Here is a 20913-nt window from a genome sequence, read left to right as displayed (position 1 = left end):
CCAGTCAAGTACATCATTGTGTTGACATTTAGAGTATTTTCAATATTCTGTAAATAGAATTTTGCAAATATCTGAGGTTCTTTATTGATTGATTTACATATAAATCAGTCACTTAACAAGAATATTTGAACGTTAAGAACACATGTGCATTTCTTTTAAAAATAGTAGAATTGGAATGTCCCTTTTCAGCAAAATTTTCCTGAAGGCTTCCATTGCTTGAGCAACTACAAAATGGACTTTATTTCTCTGAGAAAAAGGTGCAGCGCCTTCTCTACTTGTATTTGGTGGCTCTTGCAATAGAGAGGCTAATCTATCATTTCTTTGTTTTCTGAATGAAAAATAATAGTTGCTTAGGAGACTGTTTTTTTACAGAGATTACGGTTTTGATTATAGCTGACCATTCATCATGAATAGCTTTTCTTGGACAAAAAACAATTATGGAGGAAGCAATATTTTATAATTCTTCAAACAAAGAACTCCAGAAGTTCAGCTGTAGTAGAGCTTTGCCATTATAGAATTTCAGAACAACAAGGAAGTGAAAATTCTGCTCCACCCTCCTGACCTTGACACTGCTTTCCCATGCTGCCTTTTCTGTCACAGAAAGAAAAACAGACTTGCCCTAAGATATTAGGTTTGAGTGATAAGGGATATATTTCTTGCTCCACAAGAGATTATTGCATAACAGGTCACCTTTGGCATAAAGCATATTGATTAATTTCCTAGGATAATGGGGCACTTGGCTACTGAGTCTTTCTGAACCTAGCGTGTTCAAGCATCAATAAATGAAGGATCAATGTTTTAGGCTCTTTTCAGTTTGCATTCCCTAACCGCTGGTCTTCAAACAAAACTGAAATGGGGCTATTTTTCATTCTCCAATAGGATGAACACTATAATCTGCTGATGAATACTCAGAATGGTTATTCATTTTGCATTAGTAATGAAATATCACATCATAACAATGGTGAATCTTGAAGTCCTGGTTCTTCTCTCATACCTTCCTATCCCAGTCCCATCAGGATTCTCATTCCTGGGTAACAGGGTCATATTTGCTACCACTTCTTTGCTGGAGACATGAACCTTGCTAGTCTGGCTGTACTGGTACAGCCTCAGTGAGGCTGGGCTGTATCAGCTGGCCCTGCACTTCAAGGATTAAGGTAATCTCCAGGGAACTCAAGCTGAGTCTGGACAGCTCACCTCATCCTATGAGGAAATCTCCAATTGTGAGATGATGTAAGGTTATTAGGCAGAAGGTATCTCACAGAATCACAGAGTGGTTGGTTGAGGTTGGAAGGGACCTCTGGAGATCATCTAGTCTAAGGCCCCTGCTCAAGCAGGGTCACCTAGAGCATACTGCCCAGGACCCTGTGCAGCTGGCTTTTGAATGTCTCTAAGGATGGAGACTCCACAACCTCTCTGAGCAACCTGTTCCAGAGCTCAGTCACCCTCACAGTAAAGAAAATTTTTCCCCATGTTTAGACAGAACGTCCTGTGTTTCAGTTTGTGCCTGTTGCCTCTCGTCCTGTCACTTCTCCACGGAGCTGCTTTCCAGTAGGTCACCCCCCAACCTGTCCTGGTGCATGGAGTTATTCCTCCCCAAGTGCAGGACTCTGCACTTGCCTTCATCAGACTTCATGAGGTTCCTCTCTGCCCATCTCTCCAGCCTGTCCAGGTCCCTCTGAAGGGCAGCACAGCCCTCTGGGGTACCAGCCACTCCTCCCAGGTTGGTATCATCAGCAAACTTGCTGGGGATGCACTTTGTCCCTTCATCCAGGTCACTGATGAAGAAGTTGAACAGGACTGGACCCAGTATTGTCCCCTGGGGACACTGCTAGCTACGGGCCTGCAGCTAGACTTTGCACCACCGAGCACGACCCTGTGAGCTCTGCCATCCAGCCAGGTCTCAAGCCACCTCCCTGTCTGCTCATCCAGCCCGCACTTCCTGAGCTTGCCTAGGAGGATGTTATGGGAGGCAGTGTCAAAAGCCTCCCTGAAGTCAAGGCAGACAACATCCACTGCTCTCTCCTCATCTACCCAGCCAGTCATCCCATCGTAGAAGGCTCTCAGGTTGGTTAAGCATGATTTCCCCTTGGTGGATCCATGCTGACTACTCCTATTCACCTTCTTATCCTTCATATGCTTGCAAAAGGTATCCAGGATGAGCTGCTCCATGACTTTTCGAGGGACTGAGATGAGGCTGACTGGCCCGTAGTTTTCTGGGTCCTCCTTCTTGCCCTTTTGGAAGGGTAGTTGCACAGGTCAGGTAGCCTCTGCTGTTGGCAATGGTGTCTTGAATGAGAGCGGTTGTGACTGCAGAAGCTTGCACCCTGTGAGGGGCTGCTGCTTGCCTCGTGAATTCCAGATGGCTTTGGGCAGGAGATGAACGCCAAGGGCAGTCTGCGAGGGCCACGGTCTATGGATACTGATGCCTAACTGTTTAGCTAGGTGGGATTTTTGTGAATTGTTCTTAATATAGGTGTCTAGTTTCCTGTTTAGTGTGCAAAAAGTATTGCAGTGGAGCTTTGTATTCACTGTTTCTATTCTCTGTCTCAGTAATGCTGGGAGAGTTGCAAATAAAGTACTGGAAGCTAGTTTTAGGGCTGTAACCGCAGAGCAGAGTGTGTTTGTCAAGATTTTCAGGACCCTTTTTAGTATGTTGAGCATGTATTTCCATTGGTGTAAAATGGTTGCATATTGGTCATATAAATGAAGCAATATAAAAGCTTTCTGAATTTGTATTAGCACCCTCTTTCCCTCTCTTATCCCTGAATAGCAATTTCTGATGCAGCTGCCGCAGAAATATTTGTCCAGATCTGATATTGAGCATCCTTGGTAAAATCCAGGAAAAGATACAGGGGTTCAAGAGAAGACTTGTAAGAACCCCTAAAGAACTGGAGAACAAACTTTGTAATAAGACTCGAGGACCATGATTCATTTCTCGTGAACAGCAGTGAAGTGTTAAGGAGAACTTGTGCAGTCTTGATGGAGATCTGGGGATGTGGAAATCTGAAGGACAATCAGTGTAGTATGATAATACTTGACAACAGAACTGGAAGCTGATGCTGGAAGCTTTGTGCTAGGAAGATGCCATAAAATTAAAGGGAGAGCTATTGACCTTTGAAATGGTTCACTTGAATCGGCTGTTGTGTTTTGGGGTTTGTTTGGTTTCTTTGCCTTACCAACTTCCCACTTTTTTTTTTTTTAATTGAGTGGTGGCTTTGTATTTAAAAATGTTCTGTTGTTCAAACTGAGAGCTTTTGAACTAGAATAGGGAGAGCTATAACCCATTTTAAGATTAGACCAGAAGCTTCTGGGCTTGGTCAGAATTTATAAAATCTTAGTTTGACACTCTCACCCATGTCATTGTGTGGATGAGGTATAAGATTTTTTTACTTTAAAAACAAAAAACAGAAAAGATCAACCTGCAAAAGAGCTACTTGAAAACTTGAGGACAAGAATTATATTCCTGAATCTTTGTTTCTGTAGTCTCAAATAGTTCAGATATTTTTGTTTCTGTAGTCTCAAATAGTTCAGATATTTTTGCTTCAATCTTATTTAAGCATTTGTGACTAAATGCTAAGTGCTTTTCTTAGTTGACCCCAAAGTCAGTAGAGAGCTGATAACTGAAGTGACTGGTGCATTGAAAATTAAGGCTTAAAGAGCTGAGTGAATACTGGTATTGGAAGAGCCCTTCATTTTGCAAATCTTCTTGGCTTTCATATATCTGAGTTATCCTTCTTAAAGTACCCGTCTCTCTCCCAAACACATTTTCATTCCTATGCCCTCTCTATACCCTAACCTTTCTCCTGATCCCTCATTCCCTCTGTGGTGTGTACAGCGATAGTTTGAGTAGGCAACTGAAGGATCAAAACCCAGTAATACCTGACTGTATTTGGTGATACATTTGCTGCTGCTACTGTAGACCAATTAATTTTACCCTGAGTAAACAGAGGCTATTCTTTTTCCTGTAGCATATAAAAACAGAGCTACAATTTGGAGTTGGTGAGCCTTTTGTTTGGCTCTAAAAAACTATGAAATGAAGGGGGAAAGGGGAATGAAGGGTAAAATCTTTAAACAATTAAAAAAAAAAAAAGAAAAACTTGGTAGTGACTTTAGCAAGGTGGGAAGTTGATCCAATGATGAAATACCTAATTAATAGGATTTTACTTTAACTTCATTTTCGTGAGTCTTAATACTTGTTTTAGAGTTTAGCCGGTGAGTTGCTATTTATGCTTTTGTAACCAAGGATTTCTTTAGAGGTCCAGACAGCCTAAAGGCACTGTCACTTCATCCTTGGAGCAGTAATGACTTGCAATGCATCTAGAGTGCTTCCTTGGAATGGTATCTTAGCGATACTGGTAAAAAGTAGAAGTGAATCACTGGAGGTACTAAATATTTAACATTTTAAAACAAGATGAAAGAGATGCCTGGATGTTCCACTAACAATGTAACTAAAACCTGGGTTGGAATGGTGAAAATGAATTCTAGATATGAGCGAGGAATAAGTTTACAGAAAGCATTTTAAGTGGTTCTAGTAAAATGAGACATGAGTGGCAACATATATTTTCAAAAAGCTCTCAAAATCATGGAGAAGTCAAGAATGTGTCAAACAATGTAGTCAGAGTTCTGCAAAAAATTGAAGAGCTTGAATGATTCTATGTGGGTTTTCTAAGCTACATGGATTTAGACTTGGTTACAAATGTGTCCAGATAAGAACACTTAAATAAGTAGTTATCTGTAAAAAGATGTAGTAATCTATTGGCGAACACAACCATCATTCACCCTACTGATTTATTAAGCTGTACAGACATGTTGTAGAGATTATTGCATTTTTCTTACCATAACTATGTGCTTTATTTCCAGTCAGTAGTACTCTTAATGCTGAAGTACACATTCTTTGTTGCTTTTTCTTTGCCTTTACTACCTTTGTCACTGGAAAAAAAAAAGGTTTTTCTGAGTAAGAATCATTGATGTAGAGTGGTTCAGTTTAATGAGGTGCGACTGGTGATACAGGCCTCACAAAGGATGAAAGAGGAAACTCTGGTTGTTGCATTTCCAGTTTTAGAACAGAATGTGGCATTTGAAAGTTCTGTCTAATACTAAATCTTTTGAGTTCCCAACTACAACAAGGAATTTCCTAGAATTAGTATAGCTGCTTGCCTAGGGTTTTTTTTGTATCAGGTTTTGGAGGCATGAAAAGAAATAGTTTTTTTTTCCTCCTGCACATCCTGCAGAAAAGTCGAACTATTTCAGAATACCTTTTCCACAGGAAATTGCAAAGCTACATTCTCACTTCTCTCCTTACCAAGATTATTTCTTAAATGTAGCTTCCTGTGGAATGGATATCAACTTTTTAACTAGCTTTCATTGCTATCTTGCTAGCTAGAAAAGGTCCATTTTAAAAAATAGGAGTTGCCAGTCTGCAGCAGAACTTCAGGATGAATCTTTAGACCAGTATTATAGAAGTGAAGAGGGAATTCTGCACTGTTAAACAAAAATCTCTTAGGTCATGTTTCCAGCTACTGAATCAAGCAATAGAAAGTAAAGTGAATGTGAATTTAGTTCACACAGCTTTCCGAAAGTGGTAAGATTTGATCTTATTTCCAGATGAGTCTACAGATATCTACGCAGCCTAGTAAGGGGCCAGATCATTGAGCCCGGATAGGTTTTGAAGTGGTTTGGCTACTGACTAGCATTAGTGTCGGTGCAGCTGTACTGCTGTAGCATTCAGAGCTAGCTCCAATATCTCAACATACACTGCATAATGCTCATGCAAGCATGTTCCTGTTGACTGAAACTCCATCAGCAGATAGGATATTACCTTTTTGGTAGCTTGTGTGACTATTAGGTTGATTGTTTTGTAAGCAGCTAGGCACTGTCTGTCTACTTGGTTATTCTGATGCTGCTTTGATCATGAATTTTGTTTACCACCATAAGCTGATTATTTTTCTAGTCTAATGAGCAATCTTGTCTTCTATTTTTCAGCTTTTCTGGGAGAAGAGGCTACAAGGTCTCAGTGCATCTGATGTCAGTGAACAAATCATAAAATCCATGGAGCTACCTAAAGGTCTTCAAGGTATTGTATTCATTTACTGCGGTTACCTCCAATTTACAAAGTAGTTTGTGCTTAAAAGGACAGACTTTTTGATGCTCTTGACAAGCTTTTAAGTTTACAGTCAGATTTAGTAAACTCCAAGTTCTGAATGTATTTGCAGACAGAATGCCTCAATTTCGAAAACCATTTATTTTTAATTCATTTATATAGTTAACAGAAACCATACTTCAGAACTGTGCTCGTATTGGTGAACGTTCATCTAAAATACCATGTCGTAGATACGAACTAACAATTTTGTTCTACTGCTTTGGAGATTGTCATGGGAATTTGAGTGCTGCAAAAACCTTCACTGTTTATTTTCCAGAATTAATTTAATACCTTTAAAGCATTAAAAACTATTGAAATATTGACATAGATTAACATCATGAAGTTGCTAAGAAATTATTTCAATATGTAACTGATAAATTTATGATCTGATCATCTTTATTAAAAATTTGAGGTTATTGTAATCGCTAGTATAAGTTAAAGAAACTAGCCAGTTTTAGAAATAGGATGATTTGTGAAATGCTAATTTATACAGAAATATTACAAAGCCATTGTTGAAGAACTTGTTTTTAACTCTTTAGATTATATAGTCAGACATCCAGTGGCAATAATATCATCAATATATATTAACTTTAGCTGCTGGGAAGAGCTCTGCCCCTGAAAGTTGTGTGTGAAATGTGAATGTTAACTATTCAGTTATCCTTATTTTAGGAGTTGGCCCAGGTAACAATGACGATACCCTGTTATCAGCTGTTGCTAGTGCTTTGCACACCAGTTCTGCACCTATCACAGGACAGCTCTCTGCAGCTGTAGAAAAGAACCCGGCTGTTTGGCTTAATACATCTCAACCCCTCTGCAAAGCTTTCATAGTCACAGATGATGACATTAGGTAAGTTTTATAGTCTTCAATAAAATGACAAGCAAGTTCAACTGAAGTATATTCCTTCCTGGCTCAGTGCAATCCTGGAGTTAAGGGAAGAGAAGTGTGAACATGTTTCTTGAACATATTGATTAGTTCAGTAACTTGAAAACTGAAAATCTGTTTTTTTTCTTTTTGATTAATATATTAATAAAAACTATTCCATAAGACATAAGTCATAAGCCACATTTTCTTTCCCAAGGGAGTGGCCAACCAGTAAGCTAAAGCTGTGATCAATATTGGCTTTCTCCCTTCTGTTTTTTGTCAGGTTAATTTGTTGATCTCAATTGAAAAGTAGAGTTTCAGCAAGGGAGAATAAGAGTATTCCTGTATAGCATATAGATTTGTGGATAATTCACTCTCTTGAAATGGGAGATTGGGATATGATAGGAAGAGCACAGATAGCTCTGCCTATATGGACAAAGTTTTTGTTGTTGTTTGTTTGTTTTTATAGCTGCACTGTTAATTTTCTTTTCAATGAAAGACTGATCCTTTGGTTTCTGAAAGCAGAGGCTCCAGTGCTGCCCTCAAGGATTAGGACTGAGTGAAGAGAGTTTTCCTGCTGCATTGACTAATTACTGGAATGTGGCAATACATAGTACACAATTCTGTCTCCCCACTTTTTTTTTTTTTTTTTTTCCCCACTCTTGCTTAGCTTGAATAAACATGTGGGATGAACATTGCCTTTAGTATCACATTTTTGGTTAATTAATTCTAAGTTGCACAGGGAATTTGAGGACCAAACTTGGATCTTGCCACTTAATGGAATTCACTAGGCACCAAAGTCAACTACTATCACATTCTTTTCTAAGCGTTAGATGACTTGCTGAATCTTTTGCAGAGTATAACATTATCTGATTTCCAGTCCTGTGCGTAGGGATTTACTTTGCTTTATTTTCTTAAACATGAACTTGAACTGTTTTCAAAAGTTAAACTCTTCTGGCTTTGTTTCTGAAAGTTATGGAGCAGGATGAAGAGTGTTCTTCGTGTGTTTGACCATATGTATTATTTATTTGTAGCAGAATTCTTTCTTTGTCTTATAAGTCTTTGAGTCTCTGAACTTGGTATCAGATAGTTAGCACTAGCAGCTCAGGAAGGACACAGATTCTGAACTGAAAGAGCTCTCCCTCTATGAATAAACTGCAAGTTCAGTGTCTCTTCTGGCTCATGACTGTATAGACAGCTTGCTATATAAAGGATTAAATATTCTCAAAAGCTACCCTTACATACTGTTTGTGTGAACCTGTCTTTCATTTTAAGACCATCCAGAAAATATGTTGCATAAAAAAGTAGAATCAGAATATGGCACCTGTTATCGCTAAGGAAAGCAGTACAATTACTTCCTGAACTTAGGTAATGGTAAGCAAAAGCTCACCGTTGGGGATATCTGGTCAGATGCAAGCATCTATTCTTTTGTGCTATAAAACCTCAGGGGAGATTGTAGCAGCTGTTTACATCTAATAAAATAGCTCTCAGCTTGAGTCACGCTTAACTTAAAAGTATTCCTGGTCATGTAATGATAGTAAATCTCTTTCATAACCAGAGTAAAACAGGCATTGTTCTCTTTTGGTTCAGCAAACTCCCTGAAAAAATATTAAATATCCTCCTATAAATGCATGATGAAGAAGAAACCACATTTTCTTATCACTAGGAACAACCACCTGTTTTTTTTTTCAGTTCTGAGATGCATCTTCTCAGTAGTTTTGGGCTTCTTAGTGCTAGTTTTGTGAAAGGTAGGTATATAAAATGGGTACGTTGTGGTTCCCAGTGGTCTTTACATCCAATCTTGGTCTCCTTTTGGAATTCTCTATTAACTGAATCTGTCAGATTATTTATCTTGAGCCTGCTGCTTTGCAGCTTCTGTTTGTAGCTTCTTTTCTGACCAATATCTAGTCATATTCTTCTTTGGAGCTGTACTACTGAGTTGCCTCGATTTCTGTAAAAGGCTAGGTTTGACATCCTTTGTGTATCTATTGGATAAATACTCTAATCCGTTTCTTTCATCTCTTTTGGGATGAACTGTGTAACAGTATCTTTCGAAAATGATGAATAGGTGGATTTTATTTTTTCTAGTTGTGCTTAGGTGGATGGAGTTTTTCAATCCATTATGAAATTCATTTTTGACTCACAGCTCTGCTCTGCTTCATAGCCTAGTCTATTATTTTTTTTTAAATGTCTCTCTCTTCAGTGGGATTTTCTAAAGCTTATAGTTTTCAGGGTGATTTCTTTTCCTAAAGCATGTAAGCCCTTTCTGAAAATCATAGCTTTTAGTTTTCAACAGCCCTCTCTCTTGTTCAGTCTAGGTTCTTTGCTGACTGCTTAGTGTTACCCAGTAGGTTTTGTTCCTGAACTATCTCATTTGTCTTGACAATTGCCCTTTTGAAATAGCTTGGTAATGGGACTTCTGATTTTTCTTAGAAGCGGCTAAACCTATTAAATTTATTAAAGCGTAACAACTAATGTAGTATGTCTGACAGTGTCACACTCTGCACAATAATGGATAAGAAAAATTATCTGTTAATCTGTCCAAAAGCCAAGTTGTATTTACCATGAGACAGAAATGGACAGTAATTCGAGTTTATAGCTCTCTGAGTTGGTATGGCATGGGGTTAAGAACGTCCTCTTCTTAAACTATATAAACCTTGAACCAAACTGGTCAGCTGTAGCTTAGTCCCTCACAATATTCCTCAATACCCTATACAAATCTCACTTTCAGTATGACAGACCAAAGCCACAAGAACTATAAAGTACCAAAGGAAGAAAATGAGAGATCAAGGATGTTGCCACAGTCTGAGGTCTGCTCAAGAATAAGAAACTTGTAAGGTAAAACGGTGACACTGTACTGTGTTGCAGAGAGGAAAAAACTGAAATAATCTCTCCCAATCTTAGCTATGAGATAAGCTTTCTGACCCTAGATCTAATGACCAGTTTAATACAGAGTATGTGAGGAAAGCACACTAACCAGACATCTGAGAATTTCTGTAACTACCATTTAGAGCATGCTGTCATAGCGGTGGTTAATGTCTGCTGAGAGGGAAGGAGGAGATGGGAAAGATCTATTTGAAATGGTGCTTTGGAGAGGTGGGGAGAGGGAGAAATTAACAGAAGCCCCAAATACTGAGTTTAATACACAGTCAACATATAAGTAATTAAATCTCCTTTCAGCAGTGCATCTCAGATCTGGTTAGCAGAAGACTTCTGGAATCTGTACTACAGAGGGCTCGTCTGCTGAGACGCTCCAGAGTATGTTTTGTATAGAAACAGAGTAGATGTTAGTGTAAACACTTAAGGTGATGGTTCATGATTTGACTGTCTACAAAAAATACTATATTTGAATTTGCTGGAAGAGCAGGGAGGAAGGGGTATTATCTTTATGCTTTCATGTAGGGAGGAAGAACTGGTGCACAAATGGGGACAAGCTGGTTCTGTGGATTTTTCTTTGCTAATCTGACACTCATCCTAAATGTAAAGATACCCTTGTGTTCCTGCTGCAGCTAAATGCTATTACTAGAACTATATGCAATTTTTTATTTTGATGACAGACTAGATAGAGCCAGTACATACAGAAGTAAATCAAATGAATCTTCAATATGTTTAACAGTATAGAAACATAGATGGAGAAATCAGAGGGGAGGCTTACACGGTCTCATAATTTGATTGCATACAGTCATGTGGAATCACACGTCTTTAAAGCACACATACGTCACTTAGTTGTGTGTGCTGAAAAGAATGCAAGTAGTGTGGACAAAGAAATTGTTCTAAGTACCAAGGAAATACGGAATGGAAAGCTATACACAGTCTTGTTACATAAAGCAGTTTTCTACTAGAAGTATGATCAGAATTGGATAGAGGGGCTTGTGGATTTCTGTGTTAGGAGTAGCGTATCTCTAATTTCAGCCTGCTTTCTAAGGCAATAGTACTTAAACTACAGGATGAGGATTGTGTTTTGCAGGGAGGAAGGCTGAAAAGAACACGTGGCCAGGGAACTGCTTATTAGCGGGTGGTGTAGCTGGGGAGATGAGATGGAGCAGCAGAGGCCACAGCCAGGACGGTGCCAGGGAGCCATGGATCCGGGAGCTGCAGGTTCCGCGGAGCCGCAAGGCCTGGGACCCCGTGCCACCGGCTGAGCCACTCTGGCAGTGGTTGCAGCAGCCAGCGGAGAGAAGGCACTCGCGAGTGACCTGTCTGCCCTCCTCGGCAGCGCTGCTGGCTGCCAAGCTTGCTTTTTCTAACTGTCTCATTTTTGCAGCAGGAAAATATACATTGGCAAAGATTGCTGTTGACCTAACGGCCTGAAGTAGTTTTACTTAATAATGTTATGGTGAATTAGCATAAGAAATCAGATTAATCAAATTGAATGGAGACACTCTAAGCCTTAGAGTTTTGCTTAGTGCTGAAGATAAGCACTTTTTTATTAGCAGTATGTTTTTGCTGTTGGTTCTTAAACATTTGCTCTTGGTAGTTCATGTGCTTTAAAAGTAATATTGCTTGTATAAACAGAACTGTGTTTTTAATATTTACGAAATCTGTTTTGCTAGCAGATCAGACGCTTCAGGACTGGGAGTGCTTTGAGTTACTTTAGGGTTATTGCTCCCTGAGAGATCAGCTAGCTGGTTGACAATTCAAAAATGAGGTAACTAGGGAAATCCATGCGCTTTCCTGACTTTGCGAAGTGAGAACTGGGGCATAACCTTCTCTGGAGAAGACCCCATACACTGTAAATAGGAAACCTGGCCCTTAATAGCAGAAGCTAGTCTGAGATATAGGAAACTGCCTGTCACTCCTGTCTTCATTTTGCTATTTTTGTAAGCAGAGATCCTTCTCTAAAGTACTTGTGGAGTGCCAGGGGCTTCCTTATACCTCATCAGGCATGGTAGTGGTTGCAGCTGCAGAATCGAATAGGCTTAGAGGCTGAGGCTCCTCAGAGGCTTCTAGCTTCTCTGGAGCATATTGGATATAACTTTAGTTGTTCTAAAATCTTATGTTATTGGTATCCATCGTGCCATCCTAAATAGCCATGGGGAGTTTGCAGCATTTTAACAAATGTTTTCCTATTCAGACTGTGCCTACTTTTGATAAGTTCTAGTCATTCTTAAGCGTATACTTTGTTTAAAGGTTTTCTTTTTTGAAAAAGCATAGCTTGATAGAACAAGTGGGTTTTTCACATTTAAAAAAAAAATTCTCATGCAAAATTTGCATTCTCTTGGGGAAACTTCAAAAGAAGACTCCTTTTTTTTGTAGTAACATTTGAAAACTAGATTTTACCTTCCAAACCAAATATTGAGTGAAAATATCTTAATTGTGTATAGACACCTGAATTAAGATGTTTCAATTAACTTTCCTGAGGAAAACAAACATTTGTTTCATCAGAAGTGGCTGCTGTCCATAATGCATCACTGACCAGTGGATAAGACTGAATAGATAAGTAGAAGTAAATAAATAAATAAACGGTGAAACTCTTTGAGGATCTTCGCTGATGCACACAGTCTGTGGGACTTGGAGCTGGTTCTCTGCACACTTAGAAACCAGCTTAGTGTTCCACCATTCTGTAAGGAGGCTCTTGATGTGTAGCACTTTTGCTGGGAAAGAGTGAGATTTCCTCAGATATGCTCTGTAGTGCTCAAAATGATGGGACTTTCCTATGATTTTCAGTAATGTACCCTAAAACCTCTCTGCCCTCCACCCAAAAAAAGAAAGAAAAAACCACCCTTACCAAGATTATCCAGTGCAATACTGCTGTGTTAACTTTCTCTTTGGTCTTTTCAAGTGTCTAGGCTGAGAGGAGTTGAGGATCATGTGTCAAGTTCAATCCTTCTGTCTCTTCTGAAGAAAAGTAAACCATACATGCTAAAGCAGAAAGGTTTTTGGCTCAGCGTGCTCTCAGAGTGACTGCCAAGCACCATGTATGTGCATGTGTATGTGCAGAGGCAGTATATTAAAGAGCTAGTAAAAAAAGGTTTTAGCTAAAAGAAGGGTTGAGAAACCAGTCCTGAGTCATTGTTTATACAAGTATTATGGTCCTAGTCTACTAATATACTTGGAGGACTGACATTTGTGTCCCTTATTCTCTTCCCTCCCTTCAGAAAACAAGAAGAGCGGGTGCAACAAGTGCGTAAAAAACTGGAGGAAGCGCTAATGGCAGACATCTTGTCACGAGCAGCTGATACGACAAAAGATATAGATGTAGAAATGGATAATGGCGATGAAGCATAAAAAGAAATCAGGTAAGTCAGATCTCTGAGGGCACTTCTCAGCTGCTGGCAGTCACTCAGCAGTTGCCAGGTGGACAGTAGTATCTCATTCAAAAGCAGTCCTACTTTCTCCCAGCACATATGTTAGCTGACATGTAGTATATCAGCAGAACCCTGAGGCAGCTTTGCATATGTAGAAATGAACATCCTAACATGCTACATGGATCAGGGTGCGGGGAAGTAGTATTTTTCATCCTTTAGGATAAAGGCCCACTCCCTGGAAACCATTACCTAGCAGGTATATTTTCTGGTGCTTACTGCTTGGTGTGAAACTGGGGTAAAGCAATCTGGGGTTTATTGGGGTAAACCTTTTTCTGTTCCTCAAAATTTAATTTAATAAAATTACATAACAAGTTCCTGAAAAGTTTCAAATGGATAATACCTCTACAGATTTATTTTCCAAAGTATCTTCGTGTATTTCATCCCTGTTTATGGTATCGATCTGTTGATCTGCCATGCACTTTTGTTAAAATCTTTTTTTTTTTAATTATCTGCAGAAGGATGGCAATTCATTCTCTTGTTTCCATCGAGCTAGTAGTGCTCACTTATGAAAGCTCACAGCTTTGAGATCTGACCTTTTCATAAGGCATAAGCAGACATTTTAACAACTAAGCATTCTGTCTGGCAATTGTGTTGGCTCCAAGCCCTCCAATTTTAAAGGATTTCATTTCTTTTCTTTTGGTTCCAGAGTTGCTGTCTGCAAGGGAAAAGAATATATGCATTTCCCATTTGACAGATGTGAAGAAGTTAACTTTTGTACAACTGTAAAGTACTATGTTCTGGTAGCTTTTGGAGGCATAGGATGGAAGTTCCCAAGCTGTGACTTGCTTTAGCAAGGCTGCTAAACAGATCGGTGTTCTCTCCGTGGCATACTGACATGCACTGCAGCTGCTCATTCCTTAGCCAGCTATGCTCACGGTGTTGCTGGGACCTATTTTTCTTACTCTGGACAGAAGTTACACTGCCTTTTCTGTGTGTGCATGTAACCCACACAGAAGCGGGTACTCCTGCCACTTGTGGCACATAAGCCTCAGGGAACCCCTGGGTAGAGCACAGAAACTGGGCTGCTGAGGGTGGAAGGAGGTTGTGTGTGAAGCCATGACACTTCTCAGAGAACAACCACCGGACCTCAGAGGTATCATTAGAGCTATGTTCACATCTGAAGGACAGATCTAGATGACCATATTGTGCTCTATTTAACTACAGTTCTGCTACGCACTAGAGAAAATAGAATTTGATGCAAAATCTATGACAAATTTTGCCTCAGACTTCTACGAACAGTGATAATTCCATAGCGTTTTGGCTTCTCCCTATAAAAAGAATGTAAGCCTTGGCATGCCCAACAGCTAGGCGTTATTTCTGCACTCAGTATCTGGACTGTGTACTAGGTTAGTGTATATAGAGGTGTATTGTTTCCTACAACTAGAAACAAAATCTATTTACAGTATACCCACCAGCTGCTTAATACTCACGTTTCTAATACATACAGTAATTTGTATTACTTTTTCTATTGGTGCAACATAAATGGAAATTTGATCTTTATGTTGTAAGTGAGAGCTATTTTCCAGTGTTGTTTAGTCCACTTAACAGACTAATAATCTTGATGTTTTCCAGGATACTGGAATCTTTTAAATATTTTAAATTGCACATATTTGCTAATAAACTTTTAATCTTTGAGTATTTCTCCTATAAAAGTAATTATTGATATTTTTGAAGGAAAGCGAGAACATTGACTTAAGATGTGAAATTTCAAACCCTTGCTATTTTAGGATCAAATTGTCAATTTGAACTTTTTAATTTAGCATGAAATAATTATTTTGTAATGGAGTCATAAATCTATTTATAGAATTGGTTATTTTTGCACTGCTACTGTAGTTCTCTGCAGAAATCAATTTGATTATTAGACCTTGAGTGTCATTAACTTGTGAACTCATTGCCTATTTACATATATATAGCCAAAATGTTGTCTGTATTCTGTGAAACTCCCTTCCCCTCAATGGCTTTAATTATAGACTCGAATAAGATTTTTGAGTAAGTGGATTAGTTAATGTATAATAGTTTGGAAGCTGCAAATATTTTTCCTTCATACAGATTAATTTGCCAGTATGATCTATTTATATTAAGAATTTTTTTAATATACTGTATGCTGTATTTAAAAAATGAGAGTTCCAAAAGTGATTTAAGACCATAATCAAATGCTGCAGAAACATGGGTAACATGTGCAAGGGCACATTGTGAAAGAGGATAGATGTTAAAAGCATGTTATGTTTGTGGGTAGTGTTCAATAAACAAGTAACTAGGGATCTGTAGGACTCTTAACAATTGAATAGCTACATACATTGTATTAATTTTTTTATTAGCCACTTGTGCACTATTTATGATGTGTTCTTAATATGGAACTGAAGCACAGCTATAATTGTTTAAACCAAGTTATTCTAATTGACTCAACCATCAGCCCTGATTTTTTGCAGAAGGAGTAATTTCTTTCTCTTTTACAGGTACTTTTAACTGACTTGTCCCAGGAGGAAATTCCTAAAAGCCAGAGGCACTTTCTCCTTCGGTCTTTCGTTATAAGAAGAAATGGACCCATGCACATTTATATAGCTTTCTAATAGCATTAAAACCAATGCCTTTTTTAGACTCCTATTTTTGATGTATATATCTTATTTGAAAAGCAACTTTATTTTGTGTCCTATGACTTAAAGTCCTTTTTTAAGTATTGAACATTACCCTTAATCTAAAGCTGAGCTTTTGATGCCAGGTTGCAAACCTACTGGAATTATATTGCCCCTACTAAATATTTGTTTTTCCTGTGGTTTTTAGTAAGGATGGATCAGGAGAACAGAATGATTTCCCAATTAAAGGTTATTGTGACTCAGTGTATATAAACAGATTTTTATACCTATGGGTGAAAACACCTGTACATTCTTCCGTCATCACTGTAAAGATAAATAAATGATTATATTCCGATCAGTTGAAAACTTGTTGTGTTGTGGATAGAGTGAGGAAAGAATGTCCCTGCCCATATTTCAGTGTTCACTTAGCCAGAGATTGGATAGGCTGGAAAAGGCATATATCAAAATGTGTGTCTTTGCCCAGAGCACTGCCTCAGGAAATCTGTGTGAACTCGGGCACAATTGTGGATTTTTCAGCTGAGGTGAAATACAATCGCGTATTTCCTCTGAGAAAGAGTGCCAAAAATAAACAGCTAGCATGACTTTACAAAGTTCCTCTTTGAGGTTGAAGTGAAACTGTAATGAAAGTGTCTTCAGCACAGAATGCAGCAGGTGCCAAAACTTGATTTTGTTTCTGTCTAGGTAGACAAAACAGTTTGGATATCAGGATGGCCTATGGCACTGCAAAGAGTTTTGTGAGGTGAGCAGGCTCTTGCACAGTTCCTGAATAATCAGGTAACTGAGCTGGTTTGCCTAACTTCCCTGGAGATTTAAAGACTAAATTGCCTGACAGGTCACAGTAGTTCCAGGGTTAGAACAAAGTCTGCTCCTCCGTAACTATGAGTATATCATACCGATCTGCAGCCCGCAAGAGGGGAGGTTTTCCATCGCTTCCAGCATCTCTCTTCAGTCTACGTAATACTGATTGCAAGAGGAAAGGGAGAGAGACACTGGATCTTGCTGCAGGTTTTCTTGGGATGGGTATGGTGGGAATGAAGACAAATTACAATTTTTCTGAATTAGCTTCCTTCTGCTCTAGAACTGGGCAGAATAAAAGTAAAGGAATGGATCTGGTCTTTCCCGATCTGGTCACAGACGAGGGAACAGTCAAAGTCTCTCCTTAAGAAAAGAATGGAGCCTGTTACTAACAGACTTCTATGATATCAGAAAGAAACTACATTCACAGCAAATTGTCATTATTTGGTGAATTTCTTTAAGATTTTTTTGGGAATATACTTAGGCTGCACTACCTAGTAACTCTTCAGAACATAAGGTGAGGATTTGACAGATAAATCTTGGGAGGTAGAATTTGGGTGAAGACCAGAGAATGCACCTAACCATTGACAATTAGTTCAATTTAAAAATAGTTTATGCTCTTGTTCTGTTTCTCTTACTCTGTTTCTGTGTATTTACTGATCAAAGAGTTCATGAACCCAGATGAGGATTTGAGTGACTTCTCTTGTGTAGCTGTACAATGCAGTCTCATTTTAGGGAGGAAAATACTTGGTCATTACTCCTCACATGACTGCATGTTAAAGTGCAATAAAGCTAGCACAGAAGTTGCTTTAAAAGGTTCTTCGTGATTAAAATGTTTCATGTAAGCACAAAAAGCAGATACAGCTCTTTCAGAAGAAAGGCTGCTCTTAATAGTAGCTATTTGACTATGGTTTGTAGTTTTGTTAGTTTATTACACCAGTGTTAGCACTTAATGCCCTGGGGAGAAGGGTCTAATGTCTTGCATACAAAATTTCCTGCTGAAAACCAGGAGACTGAATGTACAGCATCTTATAGTGCTTGTTCCTATAGCACCTCCTCAGCTGGTGGAGAAAGGCGTGCCAGCTGTTGTAGCTTTTATGAAATGTTGCTACTCTGTTTAACGCACTGTTGTTTTATTTGTTGATGATGTCTTTTATCACTTTTTTTTAATGTTTTGGTGAGTAACCACTATTAGCAAAGGAGATGCAAAGCCTTGGGGGGAAGAAAAACTTAGAAAACTGTGTATTAAAAATGAAGAAGTTTCCAAAGTTTTGACTCAAAAAAATTTGAGGAAAGAATTTCCACTAATGTGTTCGTCACCTCTCTGTCAAACTCTTGGTTCTGATGGAAGCCTTTCATCTGTTGGCAATAAGAACATAAAGAGATGGGTATAAATCTGCTGTAGTGGCTTAATGGTCCTTGGAGCAGCTTGGAATGGAATGATTTTCTGTTTTCAGTATGATTTTTCTATCTGGAAGTCTGTAAAACCAGCAAGAGGGAAAGGTATCACTTGCCTGCATATACATTCCTACAGAGGATGTGGTTCTGTCTGCAAATCCTGGTGGATCCAGTGCACCTAGCCTGGGCAATCACTGCTTTATCTTTTAAAGGAAGATTAAATGGCTTCTCTGTATCCTGGTGGTTGGAATGTTGGTGGTTACAAATGTTTTTTTTATCTATAAAATATATTTAACTGTTTTCACAGCAAAAAAATTTTATCTTTTCTCGTTTTCCTTTACTGACAGAATTTCTCCTCAAGCGTCATCTCTCATTTCCACGTCCTTGCAAGTGTCAGTGTACCTGGTTTGTCCATCTTGATGGCTTTAATGGCTAAGTTTTACAACATTTCAGTCCAGGTCCAAAGAAGGTGTAGGTACAACGATGCTAAGTACTGCAATATCTGATTGTCAGGCATGCAGTCTGCTTAGTGAAATCCACGCCTTAGTGAAGCTCTTGAGCTACTTGTATCCTTTCCACCAAGAAAGGCCTCAGGTTAGGATGCATAAGAAACCAGCAAGCTGCACCTTGTCTCACCTAGGTCACGGGCGTGCTGGAATGCTGTTCCCGCTGGTTCTTGGTGCTTAGGTGCTTTTGCATTTCCAGCTCAGCACTTAATGTTCAGGCTCTTGAATGCTTTTATTCTTATAAACCCTTTTATTTATATTTGCATATGAAAAAAAAATGCTGCCAAGAGTCCTTTTCCTTTTAAGACTATGGTAGTGTCTCACTTTTTATTTTACTTTGTCTTGGATGTGGAAGAGCTGAGTTTAATTCTGTAATCTCTCCGGGCTGATTTAAAATGTGGGATTCTACATCTTGACACCTCTCCACCCCTCCAAATCCTCATGTTGTACACTGCCTAGAGGTGTCCCCTATGCTTCCAAATAAAGCCTTTCCACTTCTAAGGAAATAGTTCAAAATTGAGTGGACTACAGAGAAAATGTAGCATGCCATAGCTTAGTGTGAGGATCCTCACTGGGACTGGAGAGTCTTGGGATTCGGGACCTTCCCTCAAACTGCCGGTATGTTTTGGGAAGGAAGTAGACATTTTTGACTTGCTCCTTTACCAGCTACATAACAATTGCTTTTTTTTTTTCTTTCTTTTTCCTGGGAGAGAGAAATAACTAGAAAAAAGAAAAAGCTCCAGACTGAGCCGCTGGTTTAAAGTCATTTACCTCTGGGCAAGAAAAAGTAGTGAGCTTATCTCTTCTATCAGCACTCTGTGTTGTTGCAGGAGTTAGACCTGGAGAAGACTTCTTACATTGCTTGTCCATCTCACTAGTGCTGTGAGCCCGTTTCCTTCAGCCCTTTGGTACTGGAAAACAGTAAACCTGGCTCTCACAGGTTTAGCACCTTGCCATAGTTCAATTGAATTTTAATGTATTGTTAACAACCTTCATTCTTTTATACCTTTCTTTAAAAAATATATGACTAATAGCTTTGAGTAATGTTTTAGGACTCATACTTTCTCTACTTTAGCTTTATACTGTCACAAATAAGTTTGACAAATGATATAAGCTGCACTTGTGTAAAATTCTGAATGCACTTTTTCATATAAAAGCAGCTGTCAAAATAAGAAAATCCAAATGATTTGGTATTTATTCAAAGGGCTCATTCAAAGAATTCAAAAGTTCACACCAGCAAGGGCTCTGATTCTCTTATATGCAAATTGATAAGTTTTGCAGGCACTTTCAAGAAGAAATTCACAACTAGTTCAAAACCACAATTTTTGATTAGTTATTTATCTGTATGTTTTCTCTTTGGAGTCATTGTGTTGACTGGAACAAGAACTCACAAAGCAACTCTTAAATCCAAAGATGTGCTGTTCTCATCTGCAGCGCGGATGACTGAAACAATAACTCAGCATCTAGTTTTTTTGAAGTAGGGTGCAGAAAGATAGCATTTTTTTCCTCTTAACAAGCTGCTGCCATTAAATCAGCATCACTCCCTGCTTTACTGAGTTCTTTAACTTAGCCATCACAACTGTGTTGTATTATAAGGAACAAAACAATGTCTCTGAGCACTAAGGTAACTCTAGGATCACGTTAAATGGGATAAAGCACATCTCTAGAGCGCAGGCAGCTCCTTGGCAATTCCATTGCTTGAATTGCCATTCCCTTTGTGGATTACAAGGAGTAAATGCCTGGCAAAAACTACATTTGCTTCATGGACATCTTCTGTCCCCGCTCTGAGCTGTCAGTGTAAAACTCTCTCTACCTCTCCGCTACTGAACACATGCAGGAAGGAAGGATGTGATTAAGGCTGCCCACAAACTTCTCCCAGCTATTGGCATGAGAGTGATTTTGTCCCTCTGTGAAAGCAAATATTTTCAGTTTTCATTGTTGACAATCCATTTTTTTTTCTCCCAGGCCATTAAATATGCCTGATGTAAACAAATAGTTACAATGTGCATTTCTGATTTTTCATTCCAGCAGGGACATGTTCACATGCTGTTTTGTACTGAACTTCTTGGTAAAAAAAATACGATTTTTAGCATGTGCATGATATTTCATTGCTACAGTCCTTTAAAAAATGGGTCAAAGATTCATCAACTGCTTGGATTCTTCCTTCTGTCTCTTCCCCAGTCCTGATGAAGGGTTCTTTGCAAAGTAAACCTTTAAAAGTACCCTTATGGAAACATTTAATGTGACATCAGAGGTTTAGGTCAGGTTCCTCACATGAAATAGGATCTAAACAGTTGCTTCTAAACAGTTT

At 38.8% G+C, this 20913-nt stretch overlaps 1 protein-coding gene across 1 annotated transcript in view; it reads left to right on the top strand.

Moving 5' to 3' along the window:
* LOC112994489 (methyl-CpG-binding domain protein 2) overlaps positions 1-16237 on the top strand; it is a 44285-nt gene extending 28048 nt beyond the window's left edge. Inside the window, exons 4-7 of the mRNA XM_026118876.2 lie at positions 5983-6073; positions 6809-6986; positions 13100-13240; positions 15766-16237. Coding sequence (XP_025974661.1) covers positions 5983-6073; positions 6809-6986; positions 13100-13229 — 399 coding nt within the window. The 3' untranslated portion in view covers positions 13230-13240; positions 15766-16237. The remainder of the gene's footprint in view (positions 1-5982; positions 6074-6808; positions 6987-13099; positions 13241-15765) is intronic.
* Positions 16238-20913: the final 4676 nt, after the last annotated feature.

Source organism: Dromaius novaehollandiae, chromosome W (genome assembly GCF_036370855.1).
Source record: "Dromaius novaehollandiae isolate bDroNov1 chromosome W, bDroNov1.hap1, whole genome shotgun sequence".
Classification (NCBI taxonomy): domain Eukaryota; kingdom Metazoa; phylum Chordata; class Aves; order Casuariiformes; family Dromaiidae; genus Dromaius; species Dromaius novaehollandiae.
This window is presented reverse-complemented; position numbering and strand designations above follow the sequence as displayed.